Source organism: Anabrus simplex, chromosome 2, assembly GCF_040414725.1.
Source record: "Anabrus simplex isolate iqAnaSimp1 chromosome 2, ASM4041472v1, whole genome shotgun sequence".
Lineage (NCBI taxonomy): Eukaryota > Metazoa > Arthropoda > Insecta > Orthoptera > Tettigoniidae > Anabrus > Anabrus simplex.
This window is the reverse complement of record NC_090266.1, coordinates 1,020,339,929-1,020,361,779: the sequence shown is the minus strand read 5'-3', so window position 1 is coordinate 1,020,361,779 and position 21,851 is coordinate 1,020,339,929. Positions and strand designations below refer to the sequence as shown.

Sequence of the window (21,851 nt, the reverse complement as noted above, 5' to 3'; positions counted from 1 at the left end):
GGGTTTTCTTAAGTGCATACTAGTTTGCAAATCTGTGTTGATAATTGTAGCAATTTGTCTACAGCGAGTTGCTTTTCCATTACCATTCAGATGGAACCCATGCCTAGTGAACATTTGCCTGCCAAGACCTAAAGTATCTACTACATAGACATTTCTAAAACTCTTACTTAATCTCTTGATTTTTATATTTACATCATGTACAGCTTTGTTCACACACGAGTCCTCTAAAAGGTCATACCTGGGTGGCACATTAACTACAATTACTTTTGAGTCAGGTAGTTTGGAAATCATACCTCTGAGGGTTGTAATTAGTTCCTCACCTTCATTTGCAGCAATGTCATTTGTACCACTCACAATCACCACATAATTCTCCTTCTCTAACACAGGATCACAACTTGAAAGGACGTCTTCATTTTTGGCGCCTGATTTTATTAGTCCTAAAACCTCAGTTACTGGATTATCCAGTTCATCCTTGATGCCTTCTGCCATACCGCGCCCTTGACTGTCTGCGTAGAGACGAATTTTTTGTGATCTTGACTTTCGGATGGTTTTCTCCGTTTTTAGGTTACCTCCACTGGATTTAAAATTATTCGGAAAATTTGATGTGTTTTCTTCTGGAACTTGTTGCAATGACTGAAATCTATTTTGGCACTGCAAAGAGTTTTTTCCCGGTTTTAAGTTGTACGTAGTTTCTCCCATATGTTTAACATTAGGCCTAAAATGGCTACGCATCACTTCCGTCCACAGCGATCTTTCTTCTCCATTGTCTTCTTTATCTTCCAGTTTCTTTATTCTGACCTTTAAGCTTTCATTTTCAAGTTTCAGAGCACATAAGTCTTCTTGTAGCACTCCTGAAATCTTAAGCATAGATTCGTAAGTCTCTCTTTCTTGTTGTTCTGCCTCACTATCAGTTTGTTTACACTCGGGACACAGCCACACACATTCTTCAATGTCATTTCTATTTACAATATTTGCACAACGAAAATGGTACCATTCATCACACTTACGACACAGAATCCCATTTTTAACTACTCTCCTGCATTTGCCACATTTTTCACTGCATCTTACACCATTATCCACCACGGATATCACAGACTCGCACACAGTAGTCGCCATCTTGTCACCTTCATATCTGAGTGGCAGTAATGAAGTGTCACATGATGATGAATAAGTACCTTCAACTATTTTAATCATGTTTGGGTGCAGTGGGTTGTAAGGTATGTAGATACTAATATTTTATACTTGTAAAGTGTTCTAATCTAAAGGGTATTTACTGTATTTAATTAAAACATTCAGAGTACAAGCTGCACTCCATTTGTAACTACCTGTTTTTAGTAATAAATGTGCAACCTATACACGCGTAAATACGGTATGCCAGTGTTCAGTGTGTTAATCGACTTCCTAAGTTCTTAAAGTTCTCTATTACAATATCTTTATCTTCAATTTTTATTGCTTCTTCTTCTTCTTTTTTCTCCTTTTTTCTCTCTCCTATTATTATCATCATCATCATCATCATCATCATCATCATCATCATCATCCTAAACCTATTTTTCTCCACATTAAATCTGAACATATATAAAATAATACAGTATTCCTGACTAATCAACTCCCATTTTTCTGAGCTTCTGTGTTACATGTTCTACATTTGAAAAAAAAAAAAAAAAAAACCAATAATAACTTACTTGGAAGGTGACTATTAAGCTAGGGAGAATGCACGTTCACCTTTAATATGTGAGATAAAGAATGCTATTTAGGTTAATTGGATTATCAGAATAGTGCTGCGATTTCTACGGAAATTGGATTAATGAACTTCAAGACCTAGCAGATGGTGTTCTGGTTTCTGAATCTCCAAATCAAGACAACTTGAGTAAGGATGAGAAACATGAATTAACTGACCGTTCAGTTGCTGAAGTGATATATTCGGAAGTGATGGCAGGGAATTCACTATAAGGTGGTGTATTCAGATGGCTAAAAACCATTGAGGTGACTTCGTAAAACATGAGCAGGAGAATTAATCTTTAATGCAGAATCTGTAGTCTCCTTTTCTGTTTCTTCCTCTCTCTTTCTTTTTTATACACTAAATGTTCATAGCATTTTTCAATGAAATTTAAAGTAGATAGTGTAAGACAGGGACAGCTGTCCCTAACTTTCCCAAGATAAATTATCATATAATAAGCAACATTTTTTTATCAAACTAAAATTTCTGTATTTCCTACACTTTTCTGTAACTTTAGTATTCATGGTCGTAATAACTCAGGAATGTTGGGATATTATTATTATTATTATTATTATTATTATTATTATTATTATTATTATTATTATTATTATTATTATTATTATATATAATTCGCTGGGGCCATCAAGGACCACGTTAAGTCTTGTTGCATTTGACACTGAACTTGGCCTTCTTTAGAGCCCAGATTTCCCTCATTCTTTGTGAGTGGGCCTGCTTACGCTCCTCTGTCCAAGGGGCACCGTGTCTTCTCTTCAGTTGCTCGTCTCGGTTTAGCCCATTCGTCAATATTTTCTTGCAGAAGAGATCTCTGTTAAGGGCATCTTCAGCTGAGATATGTAGCATTTGCAGGTCTTCTTTGGTATTTCTAAACCAGGGAATTGTGCTCTTGGGGTTTGAATCAAAAAAGTGAAAGATTCTTTAGTTAACTTTCTTCCGTCCATTCTTTTCAGATGACCGTAAAATCGTGCCCGTCTTTTTCTGATTGTGTCGGTAATTTTCTCTATTTTGCTGTAGACTTCCTTGTTGGATCTCTTTTGATGGATTCCATTTCTGTACTTTGATCCTAAGATTCCTGTCACAATTTGGCGTTCTTTTTTCTCCAGTTCTTCAAGGAGTCCTTTGTTGGCATTTAGAGACAGGGTTTCGGCTGCATATAGAACTACTGGCTTCAGAACTGTTTCATAGTGACATATCTTGGTGTTTTGGGAAAGGCATTTTTTGTTGTAGATTGTGGGTGATGTTTGGTAGGCTATTTCCAGTTTGTGTACTCGCTCCTGAAGTGCTTCTTTGTCCAGTCCATTTTTCATGATGATCTCACCCAGGTATTTGAATTTGTCTACTCGGGTGATGTCTCCGTATTTTGTATGGAGTTTTGGTGGAGCCTCTTTGATGTTAGTCATTACTTCTGTTTCCTCAAACGATATCTGCAAACCAGTTTGTTCGGCAATTTCCTTTAAAATTTCAACTTGAGTTCTAGCGGTTTCTACATCGTTTGAGAGAACAGCAATATCATCGGCAAATGCTAAGCAGTCTGTTGGATTTCGTTCCTATTCTCAATGGACTGTAGTTGGTTTCCTGTAATCTCACCCGCCAGGTTCTGATGATCTTTTCAAGAACACAGTTGAAGAGTATCGGGGATAGCCCATCACCTTGTCGGACTCCTGTTTTGATGTCAAAGGAATGCGAGAGACATCCGTGGAACTTCACCTTGGATTTTTTATCGGTCAGGGTGGCTCTAATTAATGCCAGCAGTTTCAAATCAACTCCAAATTCATTTAAGATGTTTAGCAAGACTTCCCGGTCAATGGAGTCGTACGCTTTCTTAAAGTCCACAAAGACAGACACATACTGCTTGGACCTTAGTGTACAATATCTGATGATCGTTTTGAGATTTTGGATCTGTTCAGCTGTTGAGCGACCTTTTCTGTATTCACCTATTTGATGTTCGACTTGTGCTTCCAAACGCTCCAGGATGGCAAGTGATAGAATTTTGTAAGTCACGGGTAGCAAAGATATTCCTCTGTAGTTGTTGATATTCTTCATGCTGCCTTTTTTGTGTAATGGATGGATCAAAGCTATTTTCCAATCTTCGGGTAGGGTCTCCTTGTTCCAAATTTCTTCTATTTGCTTTTGCAAGATATCAAGTGATTCTGGGGCATATTTCCATAGTTCTGCTACTACTGAGTCTTCCCCCGGCGCTTTGTTATTTTTGAGACGGGCAATGTGGCGCTTCATCTCTGTCGGGTGGTCTGGAATCTGGGTACCTGAGTGAGGGTCCTTGGTCTCAATGGTGCTTTGCGGTTTAGAGCAATTGAGTAAATTCTTGAAGTAATCTGCCAGAATGCTGCAATTTTCTTCATTTGACGTCGCCAGTGTGCCGTCCTGTCGCTCAAGGCATAGAGATGGTGGTTTATAGCCAGTGAGTTTGCATTTGAAGTCTCTGTTGTACTCTCTGCTTTCATTCTTCTTAAAGTTTTGTTCTATCTTTTCAATGAGAGATTTTTCGTATTTACGTTTCTCAGTTCTGAACACCCTAGCTGCTTGGGCACGTTGGGTTTTGTAGGTTTTCCAATCATTTTCTGATTTCGTAGAGTAGTACTGTTTCCACGCATTGAGTCTTTCTTGGAGGACTGATTCGCAGGTACCATTCCACCAGGCATGCTTTTTGCTTCTCTTGATTTCTGCAACGTCTTTGGCAGCCTCAACAAGGAGACTTTTGGCGTTGTTAAATTCAGTCATTTGGTCTAGCCTTCTCCTGGAACTCCTAAACCCTTTGCCGAAGTTTATCATTTTTGATGCGTGTGATCTGTTTGGTTGTCTTCCTTGTGTTTGCGGGAATTGGTTTGAATTTGATAAGACATATAATTGGACAAAAGCAGTAATTGCACCTATCTACAAGCAAGGAAACAGGAAGGATTGCAACAACTATCGAGGTATCTCATTGATTAGTATACCAGGCAAAGTATTCACTGGCATCTTGGAAGGGAGGGTGCGATCAGTCGTTGAGAGGAAGTTGGATGAAAACCAGTGTGGTTTCAGACCACAGAGAGACTGCCAGGATCAGATTTTCAGTATGCGCCAGGTAACTGAAAAATGCTACGAGAGGAATAGGCAGTTGTGTTTATGTTTCGTAGATCTAGAGAAAGCATATGACAGGGTACCGAGGGAAAAGATGTTTGCCATACTGGGGGACTATGGAATTGAAGGTAGATTATTAAAATCAATCAAAGGCATTTATGTTGACAATTGAGCTTCAGTGAGAATTGATGGTAGAATGAGTTCTTGGTTCAGGGTACTTACAGGAGTTAGACAAGGCTGTAATCTTTCACCTTTGCTGTTCATAGTTTACATGGATCATCTGCTGAAAGGTATAAAATGGCAGGGAGGGATTCAGTTAGGTGGAAATGTAGTAAGCAGTTTGGCCTATGCTGACGGCTTGGTCTTAATGGCAGGCTGTGCCGAAAGCCTGCAGTCTAATATCTTGGAACTTGAAAATAGGTGCAGTGAGTATGGTATGAAAATTAGCCTATCGAAGACTAAATTGATGTCAGTAGGTAAGAAATTCAACAGAACTGAATGTCAGATTGGTGATACAAAGCTAGAACAGGTCGACAGTTTCAAGTATTTAGGTTGTGTGTTCTCCCAGGATGGTAATTTAGTAAGCTTGATTGAATCAAGGTGTAGTAAAGCTAATGCAGTGAGCTCGCAGTTGGGATCAGCAGTATTCTGTAAGAAGAAAGTCAGCTCCCAGACGAAAGTATCTTTACATCGGTCTGTTTTCAGACCAACTTTGCTTTACGGTAGCGAAAGCTGGGTGGACTCAGGATATCTTATTCATAAGTTAGAAGTAACAGACATGAAAGTAGCGAGAATGATTGCTGGTACAAATAGGTGGGAACAATGGCAGGAGGGTACTCGGAATGAGGAGATAAAGGCTAATTTAGGAATGAACTCGATGGATGAAGCTGTACGCATAAACCGGCTTCGATGGTGGGGTCATGTGAGACGAATGGAGGAGAATAGGTTACCTAGGAGAATAATGGACTCTGTTATGGAGGGTAAGAGAAGTAGAGGGAGACCAAGACGACGATGGTTAGACTCGGTTTCTAACGATTTAAAGATAAGAGGTATAGAACTAAATGAGGCCACAACACTAGTTGCAAATCGAGGATTGTGGCGACGTTTAGTAAATTCTCAGAGGCTTGCAGACTGAACGCTGAAAGGCATAACAGTCTCTAATGATAATGTAATGTAATATAATGATCTGAGGCCACATTGATGCCTTTCTTTACCTTGACATTCATAATCTCAGGGCTGTTTCTCCTGGAGATTGCAACATGATCAATTTGGAACTCTCCGAGAGCTTGGACAGGAGAATGCCAAGTCATTTGCTTTCTGGGTAGATAGCGAAAGTGGGTCGACATGACCTGCAGGTTGTGATTTTAGGAAATGGACACCAGTCTTTTGCCGTTGGGATTGGTTCTTTTGTGAGCAGGGTAATTTCCTATAACTTTCTTGTACTTCTGTTTACGACCTAGTTGGGCATTGAAGTCACCCAAAAGAAGCTTGACATGGTGTTTGGGGATTTTGTTTAATTTTTCATCCAGTAGGTCCCAGAAATTACCAACTTCGTCTGGATCAGACTTGTTCTTATCGTTTGTAGGAGCATGTGCGTTAACTAGGGCGTAGGTTTTGTTCGCGCATTTAATTGTGAGTATAGACAATCTGTCATTCACAGGTTCGAAATTTGCAACCGATTTAAGGATCTTGGTTCTAACAGCGAACACGGTTCCAAGCATCACAGCTCCATTGAGGATTCCTCTTTGCGCTTTGCTCTTGGAAAATCGGTAGCCTTCGGATTAAAAAATCTCATCATCTGGGTGCCTTGTTTCCTGTAGGGCCATTATGGATATCTGATTTTCGTGAAGAGCTTTGGTGAGGGTTTTCAGCTTGCCAGTTTGTGTAAGTGAATTTATGTTGAAAGTTGCTAGAAAGGTTTTAGATTTTGGCTTGAGTTTATGACTCTTCTGGGTACACCGAGACGCTCCGACTCGTCTCTTGCATGATGTCGAGTCTCCCCGAGAATCCGAACGAGACTCGTGCGCCATGGCGTTCACAACGAGGGATTTATCCGAAGATTTACCCCCTGAGGTATGTTTCTTGAAATGTTGTGCCATCATGCTTTTTGACTTGACTTTGGTTTGGACGGGTACCCATCCTTTTACAACTAGGGTTGTTAGCCCTAGAGGTTGCCTCAAGATGTTTTCTGGCTTCTGGTCATTTACCAGTCTTCGCCGTAACCCTGGCAAGGGACCATTTTTGTTTTTCACGGTGGTATTTTATTTCCCTACTACCCTCTGACTCTGCTGGCGGCAGAGCCAGTGAGCTTCCCCAATTCCAATGGGACGCGCCCGATGGAGGTAACCGGTAAATCCCCACACGGGTATTATTATTGTTATTATTATTATTATTATTATTATTATTATTATTATTATTATTATTATTATTATTATTATTATTATTATTATTATTATTATTATTATTATTACATCCATTGAGCACACAAAGATGGTTCTCTAATTAGCCTGTAAATCTAGTGAAACACTAGAATGACAACCCACTATTCCAGGATTTAATTTTTGCAACACTGGACATAAGAGATGTATTATCACTTATGCTATATATCCTGGGTTTATGCATTTTAATTCTAGCTGTATTAAATCTCAAGTTATTAGATCAGTAATTCTGATTCCATATTTAACAACAGTACTGTTCCAGTTTTTTTTTTTTTTTAAATCTATAATTTTGGCTCTTGAAGTTTTCTGGAATGTTAGAATTATTCAATTGTTAATGCTATGCTTTCCTATTACACCTCAGTCAGCAAGTGATTAATAACTGTCTGCACTCTGTCTCTTTCTAGACATATGAGGTGAAATCTGATAAATGTCATTCTGTTGGTGACCACATGTGTGGTGTATGCAAATGTGATGATCAACACTTTGGTCGTTCATGTGAATGTGACGAGGTCAAGAAAGAGACTGAAGGAGTTAACATGTGCCGTCCAGACAACTCCACTGTTGATTGTACAGGGCGAGGAATGTGTGTATGTGGTGAATGCGAGTGTGAGGTAAGTAATCATTGTTCCATGAATGGTTTACAGTTAATCTAATGGAAGAAGTTTTCCTTACATTTTCAAAAATTAAACATAGTATAGTATTTTAAGAAAACTAAATGATATTTTTTTTTAATTTCATTTTAGGGAGACTACTATGGTACATACTGTGAATGTGACCGTATCTCTTGCAATTACTACAATAACCAACTATGCTCTGGCCCTGATCATGGAATATGTGACTGTGGCGAATGCAGATGTAATGAGAACTGGACTGGGAAAGCTTGCGAGTGCAGCACCAGTAATGCAACATGTATTGCTCCTAATGATACAAGAATATGCTCAGGCAATGGTGTCTGTGAGTGTGGTGTGTGTAATTGTGGTACAGAAGAGGGTCATTACACCGGCGAATTCTGTGATAGACTTCCAGTGAGTATTTTTACCAGTTTTTGTTTGAGTAAATATATAGTTGTAAATTATTGCAGTATGTTCCATCTCTCTATTAATTCTGTTTTGGGAAGGAATTTTGATTAAAATGGTGCTATTATGTTTAGGAGAAAGTAAAAATAGATTCTTGAAATATTTTTTTAAATTTAAAAATCTAGAAACATGAAAAATAAGCCATTTTAGCAATTGTTATAAATGACCAAATAGCATCCTGCAGTAAAGAAGCAATAAACAAATCAATTTGCTATAAAGTAAGGAAGAAGGTGAAATAGATGCATGGTATATATGGGAGTGATCCATGCACACTTTTCTTAGGAAGAAAGAAAATCAGGATCTCTTTTTCTTTGTCTCGTTTTCATTACAAGAAACTATATATATTATGTATCATACACCAAAAGGTTATAATTTTTGTGTAATGATTGCAGTTCGGTAACATTGTTTACTACTTTTTCTTTACCGAGCGAGTTGGCTGTGCAGGGTTTGAATCCAACTGTCAGCAGTGCTGAAGGTGATTTTCCATGGTTACCAGTTTTCACACCAGGCAAATGCTGGGGCTGTACCTTAACTCTTTGCCGTCCCTAATGCTCCGGAGTGCTAGAATATTATCACCCACCTGCCATGCTGAATGCTCCAAAGCGCTCGTCACACTCGCGTTCATTAGAAGTGTGTTGAGAGTTATATTGAAGGATCTTGACACCACAATATATTCCCTTGACTCAGCAAGCTGTAAGGAACTTGACAGCATTTCATGTGTGTATTTCCCAAGTAGACCTACTTTATAAACATCGTCTTTCAGTTACAGATGATACTTGTTCTAGTTCACACCATGTTGTATGATCGTGGAGTTGTGTAGAAAGGTATGAATGAATGCGAAATTGAAGATATGTTAGAAGTTAGTGGAGATAGTGAGCGTTCTAGTTGTGGTTCAGAATTTTATTCTAATGAATGTAGTAGTGATAATGATTTCAAGAATCATGAGCGTGAACAAATATTGTGTGAAGATTGAGGAACAGTGCTACAAAGAAATGTTACTAGCGATATCTGGAGTCGTAATATTTGTTTTGATGAACTGAAAATATGGGGAAACAATGCCGGTCCAAATCACAATTTACCTTCCGGGAGTTCAGAAAAGGCTTTAAAAAAATATATATCGGTGGAATCGGAATTTTATGAGCTAGTAGGAGAGCAGACGAATATTCATGCTGAATATTTACAAAGAAAAACTGACACTGTTGATACTACCTGACAAGACACTAACACTGATGAAATAAGGGCATATGTAGGAGTTTATATGGGTTTGGTTGTTTACCTGAAATAGACGATTACTTCGTAGGAGACTTTTGCGTATGCCCATTAGTAAGGCAGGCAATGACACTGAAATGGTTTAGGAAACTTCGGCAATATTTACATCCAAGTAGCCATGTAAACAGGCAAACACCACAAGATGAACATTACGATATTCTGTACAAAGCAAGACAAGCTCTGCAACTTGATGAAAAATTCAGAATTTTGTACTACCTGGCCAGGAACTCGCAGTATATGAGGCTATAATAGGGTTCAAGAGAAGATTTACCTTGAAACAGTGCCTCCCAGGAAAACCCACCAAAAAGTATTACTAACCCATAACACCTATAGTTGTGTGACTACAAGGGTAAATAGAAAAGGTTGGCCTGATCAGTTTAGGAAACCTGCACAGTTGAAACTAAAGCGGGAAGAATATAGGAAAATGCAAAATGAGGGTGTAACAGCAACAGTCTAGCAAGATAAACGTACTGTTCATATGCTGTCAACAAATTCAGATTCTGTAAATGATAGTACAGTGAAATGAAAAACTGGTAAAGGCAATGAAGAAATACATAGAAATTGCATGTCCTCGTGCTGTCACAAATTACATAAAACATATGGGTGGTGTGGACATCATATATCAGAAAAGAGAATACTACGGGGTTGGGCAATCATCTAAAGAATGGTGGAAATTCATTTTTCATTTTGTGATCAATGTGTGCATTGTAAACAGTTTCATTCTTCATGATATGGGTAACCGACCAGCTCTCACAGCTCATAGAAACGGACATCTGAACTTCCGGCCCAATTTTGGTGCAACAGCTGATCGGGAACTTCACGTCCCGCAAACGTACGGGCAGGAAAAGAAGTTTGCCCATCAGCTGTCTATTCCCTAAATTGTTTCATTCTCTTGTGAAGATACCGGGTTGTGCCAAAGTGTGTCCTTTGTGTTTGCAAATTAAAAATAGGGCAGCTTCTGGGAGAAGCAAGCAAACTACATTCAAATGTAAGCAGTGCGATCTACCACTGTGCAGGACGGGATGCTTTTTGGAACGCCATCAGGAGCGAAATGTGGATATTCAAAATTAGGGTGAGTACACATTCATATGCACTAAACATTTAGGAAAAAAATGCAAAATAAATTACATTTATATCTTTATTCGTTTGACTTCTAGTTATTTTCTTTTAAAGGTTGGAATTTATGCTGCTTTGCCTATCGGGATTTAAAGGACTCTGGTCAGAAGCACGGTAATAATGGCTGGGCATCCGCCTTTAATTGGGGAATGGCAAAGGGTCGAGGACATAGCCGCTACCTCCCAATCCCAGCACTTTCCCATCCTTCAGTCACTGAAAACATTCAGTATGTTAGTGCGATGTTAAACAAGTAGCAAAAAAAAAAAAATCTATACTCGTGTTCATAAAACCCAGAACACATTGAAAGACTAGAGATAAGAAGTTCGTATTCACAGGACATGTTCTGAAGAAGTGATTAGCATTTGAACCATGTCTGCCCTCAGGTTCACCAACTGATAAAATGTGCCTGCGGCTCTCGTCACTATAAACAGAGGGTAATGGATCAGTGTGACTTGAGCAGATGTGCAGGATGCCTCGTAGACGTATGCGAGAACCATTACGTCAAATGAGTGAGTTTGAGAGAGGGCACATTATTGGCATGAGAGAACGTGATGCATCCATCCGGGAAATTGCTGCTCATGTGGGACAAAGTGTGTTGGCAGTGCAACAGGTGTGTACAGAATGGTTCACAGAAGGCCGTAGAACTCGACGAGATGGGTCTGGTCCCACCACTCAGACACCCCCTTCTCCTTATCCACCTTATCCGAATGGCATTGCAGGACAGATCTGTGTCCTCCTCGGCTCTGGCGCAACAATGGAACAGTGTAACTCATCGTACATTATCAGGAGTGACAGTTCGTCACCGTTTATTCCCATCATTCATTCAGTTACGTGGCTTACAGGAAGTATGTAGAGTGCAGTACCCCAGATGTTGCCCTTCCCGTTTTTTTTTTACTCCTATGAAGGACACTTCATGACCTATCTTTTCCTCCTTACTCGAATATCATTGACTGCTAACAAATCATAACTTGCCCTCTTTGCTGACTGAGCTAGTTCTAGTTTCTTTCTTCCATAAGCCCCATTAATATTGGCAGCTCCCCATCAAATTCCATTTCATTCGCCAAGTTGTTTCCAAGGAGTCTCTTGCCTGTCGAATGGAAGTGGGACTCCGTTACTCCCGTATGTCCAAGGCTTGCTTAAAACGTTCTCAGCATGCTTGGTGAAAATTCTGTGAAGCAGAATGCTACCGTAGTTACACATAGTCCCATTGAGAACCTCTCCTCTAACAGGTTAGGGACCATCGGTTGATTGTATAGTCCTAACTGCCTTGAGCACAAAGAGGGCCAGGACTTGGAGTATGTCCAAGGTACTCACTCCTGTTCCTTGGCAACAGGTATCCCAATACTATGCCACTTAGTTATTGCCCATGATTCATAAACTAGGATGTAATTGCCATAAACCACACCACAAACTCATTTTTATCTGAGTCTTCCCTGGCCTCTTTTTTTAAATTTCTGTGTTATATATCTGTGTAATGAATCGTAAGTATTGTAGTCCATTTTTCTCCAATTTATCTCTGGATGTCTTCACCTTTAATTCCCTGTGTGTGTCTCCATTTCTCAATGAATCTGTCCTCATCTGTTTTTAATTTCAATCAGTCATCAGTGATTTGCATTTAGGACTATCGCCCAGGCGCAGATTCCCCAACAATTGTTAACCTAGCTATTTCTTAACACTTTCGAAAAACTTGGAAATTTATATGGAAAATTGTCTTTCAGGTATTAAATGAGTTTTTTTTTCTTTTTTCTCTAATTACAGACTTCATCTTGTATTAGTTTTAACACACTGGAAGAACCTCACAATTGTTGATTAAGTTAAACTGAAAAGAACTGGCTACCACTGTAAAAAAAAAAAAAAAAAAAAAAAAAAAAACACCAACCACCCATCCTTAACTAAGTTCAACAGTTGTGATAGTACATATATCACACCCTCGCACTGTATATAGAAGTTAGAGATATTATTGTCAGTATTCGATTTATTAGTATTATTATTATTATTATCAGTATTTCATTTGTATATTTTGTCATTAATCTTTGTAAGCTGGAAGGTAACCATATATGTAGTATGAGTAATTTGTTTTGCATGAGTGGGAAAACATTGCTATCTTGGACTCTGTTAATTCATATGACTCATGCGGGCATCCCAGTCTGATGAGATGTGTTTGTTGATGTTGTTGTACTAGGAAAGTTCTATGAGTCATGTGATATACCCCAGCGTTTATGTCTTGGGAGCATGAAGTAGTTCAGGGCAACCCTGAACGGTGGATCACTCATGATTGGCTGGCAAGGACCAATCCAGGCATATTATGTGAGAGGAAGGGGAATGCTGATGCCTATAAAGGTTGATCAAACGGCGGGAACTACAACTAACACTCGGTACAGACAAGAAGGAGTACTGACACACTGTACGAGAAGGAAGTACTGCTGATATATGGTATTCAAGTGACACGGCTACAATGGACTGGACTTCAAACGTTCGTGGAACGTAGTTTTGTTATGTTCGTGGAAAGTGGCTGATCAATAAATTGCGGAGGGCGTACGCATTAAGTGTTGTAGTACTTGTGGAGGTCAGGCATTATATGTTAGTGAAAGCTATCTCAGACTTTCCATAATTTATGTTCAGGATCAATAAGCGTGTGTTGCTAAAATGTATATATCTTTACAACAAGTGTTAAAGTCTGTGAACACAGTATTACGATGTACAGTATCTGTGTGATGTTAGAAGTGCTGATTATGAGAATTGGCAAGTAGTATTGATACAGAGACAGTGAAGGGTATTTATCTACATATATGTACATTGTTCATCGGACTATCTACAAATAGTAGTTTAGTTCTCGCTTTCGTTTTCCCACTGTTTTCATTGTTGTTGTAAATATGGAGTCTTGCAGCAATATTTTATGTGTGTATTATATGTATAATTTTGTGTGTTGATGAGGTGCTCATGCACGGATTTTGTTAAGAATATAGTTAGCTATTTTAGAATCAGTGGAGTTATTGATGAACCTAGGTGCAGTTCCTACCTATTTAGTCGTTTTCAGGAGGTTAGGTAAGGCCTGCAGCAGATGTACCAGTACGCAGCATTATGTACATGCCCTGGGATATAAAGTGTATCATGCTGTATCTAAATTCGAGGGATCCATTCTGGTGAACTCTGGCGCCCATGCTACGGACATTTTGATTAACTATTTTTATTAATTTAATTTATTTCAATTTTATTTACTCAGTTATTTATATATTTTATTGATATTTTATTATTATTTATGGGTAGTCATCAATATTACACAGTTGTATCAGAGTTTTCCCTGGCCTCTTTTCTTTAATATCTATTTCTATTCTTCTTCTTCTATTTAATATATTCTAAATATCGTAGTACATTTTTCTCCATTTTGTGAGAAACAAATTACATGATACAAGAGTAACTAAAACTGACTATACATATTTACTTTATATGTAGGCCTAAAAGTCATATGTTCACCATTTATTCTTTTTAAATTTAGAAATACTGCCTTTCGACAAACATAGCCAGTAAAACTCAGAATATATTCATAAGTTTGTTAAAGAATAGTGTCCAATGTTTACATATACTATTTATAGCCTAGAAGTCATGTGTTCACTGCACAAAATTTGAGGTTATCACATATTGGAATCCCCCCGTGCTCTTTTTGGCTGTAAATGTGGAATAAAAAGGGGTCTAGTACATGAGTAAGTATGGTCATTTAAGAATAAACCTTTAAGTAGAGTTCAAAAAGCGTTACAGGTTTATGAGCTACCAATATACAAGGTTCGTTTTTGGACATTATAAATTTTCCAGCTAACTCATTCCTGGTTGCCAGCGTTTCGCTCCAGTGTGCTAAGTTGGGCTAATCAGTTGGTAAATAGCACACCCACCAAGACGCATGACTAGTGCATACTGTGGAGGCCACTGCGTGGGCTACTTGAAGCCACCAGCAGACTTCGGCTCATTAACCAAAAATTGATGCTTGTCTGGCTATGAGATGATATAGATGTTGATTCCTATATGGAACCTGAAATATTTGTCCCAAATGAGTAAATTTATGATACCAGTATAAATGTTCTTCAATTTATGAATGATCAATATATGTGTATAAACATTATTTTACTATTCTCTTGTGTTTAATATTACACTTTCACATTACAGTTAAATACTCTAAATAGAAACACAAGCTTAGAAGCACTCTCTGAAGCTGATCGATTACGTACAGGGAGTATAATATGAGACTCATAGTGGAGTACTGAAGCATAGGAGCTCAGAGAAGCAGTGACAGTGAATGCAGCACCCTCATTGGTGAGTGGTCGTAGTCGTCTTAAAGAAGCGGCATGATTACGCCCAAAGAAACTAAACTAATCTGAACTCGCCAGCTATATACATGATCAGGATAAATAATTAAATTACTTAAATAATAGAATAAATAAAATAAAGCAAATCTTAAGAGATTTCGAAACACTCAAAAACCCCATGGCCTTCAGGCCTGCAGATTATGAGGTGATGTGCGGTCAGCGCGACAGATCCTCTCGGCTGATATTCTTGGCTTTCTAGACCGGGGTCACTATCTCACAGTCAGATAGCTCCTCAGTTGTAATCAAGTAGGCTGAATATACGTCGAATCAACCCTCAGGACTGGGCAAAAATCCCTGACCTGGCCGTGAATTGAACCAGGGCTTCCGGTCACTATTCATTAGCCAATTACAAAATATTATTCTTGCTATGAAATCTGTAGACTATACTTTATGGACTGAATGAGTCCGGTAAGATCATAAATGTAATAATTTTGTTGCATTACCTGCTGACAGATGTGAAATATCAGTTTCCTGATGTACTCTCTGAAGCAGCTTATGTAGGATGACAGTACATCTAAAATGCATTCAGTTCAGTAATCCGATAAATAAAGGACTTGCTCAGGGGAGCCAGCTTAGATTTCTCCTCATCTTTGAATCATGCTTTTGTTTTCTTTCGTTGCGTGAGGTTATGTTTGTCAGTGAGTTATCCAAGTGAATACTGTATTGTGAATTTGAATACTGCAAATGCATCTTGTTGGATACATTTTGGAAATCTATTTTTTTCCCATGGCATTTCAAAGGTTTAAACTTTGAATCAAGGTTAATTGCATGCAGTACAGGTCTTAGCATATTTTTTGATGTGGCAAGGGTTGGCATTTCTGAATTAATAAGAGTTGGCGGTTAATTCAAAATCACGTAATTCGAAGTCCGATTTTTGCGTCCCAACGACTTAGAATTAACGAGATTTTACTGTATACACTGATATTTTAATTTTCTTCATATGAGAGCAGGATACCTTTATGAAAAACAAAAATCCCATCCGAAAATGTACCTGTTACGAAGAACACAGGAGTATGATTTACTCAATTTCCCGAGCTGAGGGTGAGTTTGCTTTTGACTATCTTGTTATGTAGATTTACAGCAGGTCATTTTACTGTTGATACAGAACAAGCATAAAAGTAATTTAAATGGTCAGTAACCAAGTGAACCTTCATATGGTTATTTCTTGGGTTAATAATATTGAGTGCGCGCTGCCTTTTCTCCCCAAAATTTATGCGAGTAAAAGCAAAACCCAGTCTATAAATGTAGAACCAAATGCAGTTTATAAAACCTAACCTTCTGTTAAACAATTTTAGCATTTTTATGCATAAAGTTTAAAATTATAACTTAAACTATTGCTGGTAGATAACATTTAGTTGTTGGAAGCAATACAACTTAATAATTAAGAAATTAATAATTAAGGAATTATTCCTCAGCAATTTCCGTAAATGTGGGAAATAACTAACAGATCTTCCTGGTCAGTGCATTGATATTTGGGAAAACATGGGCTATTCCTAAACAAGAAATTATGCAATTATTTGTGTGGAAGAAAGGGTATCAAGAAAGTCTTCGAAGAATAGTACCAGAAGTGTCAAGAAAAACCAAGAAAGCTACTGTATTTATGGCTATCTAGAGATATATCTCCATATTTTTATTAATGCATAATGATTATTTGTTGGGTATATTTACGAGTAAAACCCTCAAGCTTTGACCGCGTGGATCACTCTTCAAACCTACTTCTCCTAAAATTACATGAACCTATCTTACGAGATATGAAGCGATTACAGGTGTTAATCATCTCTCCTGTTATATTAATATAACATTTGTTATTATTTCTTAATTACAAGGTACAGGCGCATCATGTCCTTGCATTGCACGGGTCGGACTGAGGAAACAGTTCGCCTCTTTGCATGACGTCATCAGAGCTACAGTACGGCCTGTACATCACGAAGGCAGTGCTATAATTAACATTTTTAGAAAATTATGCCTTTAACGATCAGAAAAAGAAAATAACACCATTTTGATCATCCATCTGTGACACTGGTGATGGCAGACATGTTGAACACTAAAACTATTTTCTATGATATTTTGCAAAACACTAGGAATTTCAACAGCTTTTGTCTAAAATTACACTTTGTAACATATCACACATTCGTCTTCATGGTTTTGCACTCTCGTTGCTTCCAGTTCTTAGGATAACTATACCATACTACATGTTGCCCAAGCTGATACCATTTGAAGCCTCAAGTACATTTTTTAAACAAATTATTCCATCTGGCCTAAAAGAAAAGTGCTGCTACTATTTAAAGATAGTGTACAGTTCCACAATTTATCCAGGGTCAGTGATGACTGACCCACACTGAATAGGTTGTATAATGCAGTCACTCGCACTACGTCTTACCAAGATGAAGCTGCAAGACACAATGATGCCATTTCCTCGCTCATAATTCGCTCGTCACAGATACACCGTTGCCTAATGTGATTCACTTTAAGTTTCTTTGGCGCTAGCATGCACATCTAACACACAAAAGTTTCCAGTTCATGGCAAATTTTCATAGGTCAGGACGTAAAAGCTTGTGATCAATGATATTACTTATGATGGTGTCCAGGAAGGCCTTGACACGAATTTCTAGCAAGTAGCAAAGTTTGGAAAACATTGAGGTGAATGAAGTTACGCCTCACATTGACTCAGAGAATCCAAATGCTGATTTTTCCTTCTTTGGTTAAATCCAGTGCTAAATTCTTTTCTTTTGGATCCATCATCTAAGCTAAGATATGATCTGATGTTACTGCCATATCATATCTGTTCTTGAATTTTTGTATGATATGTTTGTCCTTTGAAGCTTCAAATTCTGCTGGAAGTTTCTTCCACACACGCATTGACTTAAAAAGAGCACAGCTGATTTTCTGAAGATCGGGCGAGTTGGCCATGCGGTTAGGGGCGCGCAGCTATGAGTATGCGTCCGTGAGATAGTGGGTTCATACCCCACTGTCGGCAGTGCTGGAGATGGTTTTCCATAGTTTCTGATTTTCACACCAGGCAAATGCTTGGGCTGTACCTTAATTAAGGCCACAACTTCCCTCCTGCTCCTAGCCCTTTCCTATCCCATCGTCGCCATAAGACCTATCTGTGTTGGTGTGACGTAAAGCCCGTAGCAAAAAAAAGTTTTCTTCGAATGAATAAATATAAGAAAATAAAACACTGTTTATATCAAGTGCAGTATAAATCAGGCTGGAATATCTTGAAAAGGTCAGATTTGTTTTGTTGTGATTATAAAGTTTTATTTTAAATAATGTATCTCAGTCAACACTTCGCTGAGTAGTGGAAGAGAGCTTCGTAATCACCGTCGAATGTCAATACTCCCTCACTTCTTTGTAAAGTGCACTCACTCTATCGCTTCACTGTGATGTATGCTTCCTACGTAAGCTGCCTGCATTTACATCACACCAGCCCGGCCGCACTGGGCTAGCTTCAACAGGCACCCAGATGAGCACCTCTGTATTACAACATACCTGCAAGAAGAAAAAAAATACACAGGGGATGAAACTACACACTATTAAACATGTTTCGTTCTTAAATGAACATCATCACACTCAAATATTTAGAAATAATATTTATGTGTATCTCTGTTTAATACTTAAGAACTTAAATTGTGGAACTTATCTTAATCATATCCTGCTTTGTCTCCACTCCAGCACTTACTGCGAGGTGTTTGTATAACCGTTGCTCTGTCATTGGCGTGGGTCCAATGGCTGTAGTCTGTTGACTTACTTTTGCCACGTCACGTCCCTCTCCTTACGTCATTGACATGCTGCCTTTTTATGTTAATGTTGTTGTTGTTGTTGTTGTTGTTATTATTATTATTATTATTATTATTATTATTATTATTATTATTTCCCAGTATTTCAATTCTTTATGTAAACTATGCAAGGGTTCTTCATGTGCTTCTTAATGAGAATGTAATTTATGTTTGCATGAATGGCTTTTGAGGAACTATATTCGTAGCTTTTTTATTATTATTACTAGCTGATGTACCCGTGCTTCGCTAAGGAATTCTACATTGTATACAGAATTGTAGGTAAGGTAGAGTACACGTTGTGAGCAAGACTGTATTAAATTGCATAGCTCTTAACGTTACCGAGGAAACGCGCCAGAGAAATCAACGAACGTCTTTTCTCATATGAAGACTGCGTTAGGGAAATTTCATTTTAATGGTAGGCCCGCCTGCCTACTATCAGTCACAATTAGGTTGGAGAATTGCATGATAATGGCAGACACTCACTCCCCACCTGCCTTTTTACAACCTCAGAAAGACTGTCTTAGTGGTTTTTTCCCAACTGAAATGAACATAGGTCATTACAATGACGTCAGTAGGAATGGCGCGAGTGAAGGCAATGATTTCACATGAAATACTGCATGAAATGATAAACCACACATTTTCTCACTTTTAACGAACAGCACTACGCTGCCGATCTAACAGTCCAGAATTCCAGAGCTGGAATGACCAGCCCGCAGACAGCCGTGATCCGTGAACAGTCTTTTTTCGGAGGGGAGGGGATGGGATCGAATAGTGAAGATTCCCATGGTAAAAACTATGCCCTTTTACTAATCTGTTTCCTAGGAGTACCCGATGAGTCCGAAAATCTCAATTCACTACAATGGCGGCGGAAAATCTGCCTGACTTGGAGGCAATTTTTTCCTCCAAGCCAGAGGAGAAACCCCCTCTTCACTGCTAATTTTGAATAAAATGAATGTAGAATTTAATAAAAATGAAGAGGAAGAAGCTCTTTTAAAGAGACAGCTCTTTTCAGGGTTGAATTTTGAGTTTTTTAGTGAATTGTGATGCTATAATTTGGAATATGCCTAAATTGTCATTCTAGACCAGGTCATACCACCACCACCACCACCACTACTACTACTACTACTACTACTACTACTACTACTACTACTACTACTACTACTACTACTACTACTACTAAGCAAGCTCTGCCTTAAGAGTGCGCACTGCTCATTCAAAACAGCGCGTCAGTGTAGGGATCGAATAGCTGGAATACTATGATGAACCAGTGAGTTACGTAACATTAGTACGGTATCAGAAAATGTATAAACCAGAGGAATGACATGCTAGAGAAGAGAGTTTTCTAACTCCCCACCTATTTCCCGCCAATATTCAGGCAGGCTGTTATTCTCGGTATGTAGCAGTAATCCCATCTATCGGATTTGAGCAGCAGCATAAGAGACAAAGAACTTAACCACAAAGAATGGTCATTGTAATGTTATTGTTGATCAGTGTTATGCGCTTTCAATATTGTAGGCCTTCACATTTAGTTTTCTTCCGACTCTGGAATACTACTCTTATCACAGTCGGTACGGTAAAATTGAATAAAACATAAATGGTCGGAAATTGTATTCTCTATAACTTTTGGTATGTAGTACTTTTCGATACGACCAATAACATGGGTATTTAAAATTTAAATTCTAGGCGCCTTCCCCTAAACTACAATTTCATACCGGGCGAATAAAATTGTTTATAACTTAGGCTGTAGTTTCTTATTCCCTGACTTTCATTAAATTCTGTTAACCCATTTTCTCGTGGCTTGGCATTGATATGGACGGCAACAAAAATACAAATTCATGAATATGTGTTATTAAAGCCGGTACGGTAACAATGTATGACACAAATGATCGGAAATTTAATTCTAAATAACATTAGTTATGTAGTATTTGTCGGTAGGACCACTAATAATATAAATATTTGAGAATTCAATTTTAGGCCTTTCCCTAAACTACCATTTTGCTCAGCGTGAGTAAAACTATTTATAGCCTAGATTGTAGAGGCTCGTCCCCCGACTTCACGTACAGATTTTCATTAAATTCTCTTCAGCCGTTTTCTCGTGATGCGTGTACATACGGACATACAGACATACAGAAATTACGGAAAAGTAAAAATTTCATTTCCTTGTTACTATGAACATAACCAATACAGAAATACCATTCTTTTCAAATTCTGAGCAATGTACAGACAAAACTCTTATTTTATATAAATATAATAATAATAATAATAATAATAATAATTATTATTATTATTATTATTATTATTATTATTATTATTATTATTATTATTATTATATTTATAATTATTATTATTATTAAGGGATAGTCCAACGAGCTCTTTAACGCATTGTTTAGTTTTCCTTTAATTTACTGTTGTATGATTTACGTTTATGCGAACTGCTATGGTGGAACTATATTCGTAGTTATATTATTCACTTTATCCTAATCCACATGCCAGAACTTTAAATCAGAGATTACCTTCTGTGGGATTCACTAAACGCTAATGTAAAAAGTGTAAATATTGTCCACATACTAATTAAGCAGGGTGAGTAGGGGGGAATTTTTAAAAAATTGTATGTTCATTCCGGTTGTTTTAGTTATTATTTTTTCAATTTACATTCCAAATGCTTCTTTTATATTCAAAGATTATTTTTATTTTCGAGGTGCAAGATTGTGAAATCTGTGTTGATGTATGTAAAATGGTGTGAATTGTCATATGTGCTCTCCAAAGGCTGAATGTCTATTGTATCTTAATCATGTTTTTGTGTTCTTTGTATCTTCTGTAGAAATAATGTCTTGTTTGCCTTATATATGTGGCATTGCAGTTAGGTTCCTGGCACTTGAGTTCATAGACTCCAGACTTTGAGAACAGGTCTTTTTTGTTCAGGTTGCATTTGCTGATGTGTTTTTGTAGTATATTGTTGGTCATAAAGGCTACTTTTAGACCTTGTTTTTTGAAAATGTTAG

The 21,851-nt window shown here is 37.9% G+C and overlaps 1 protein-coding gene across 4 annotated transcripts in view; it reads left to right on the top strand.

Annotated features, from left to right (window-relative positions):
- Positions 1-21,851, top strand: part of mys (myospheroid) — a 331,725-nt gene that overhangs the window by 224,446 nt on the left and 85,428 nt on the right. For all 4 annotated transcript variants that reach the window (XM_067141892.2, XM_067141891.2, XM_068226367.1 and 1 more), the window contains 2 exons: positions 7,656-7,862; positions 7,995-8,276. In XM_067141892.2, coding sequence (XP_066997993.1) covers positions 7,656-7,862; positions 7,995-8,276 — 489 coding nt within the window. The remainder of the gene's footprint in view (positions 1-7,655; positions 7,863-7,994; positions 8,277-21,851) is intronic.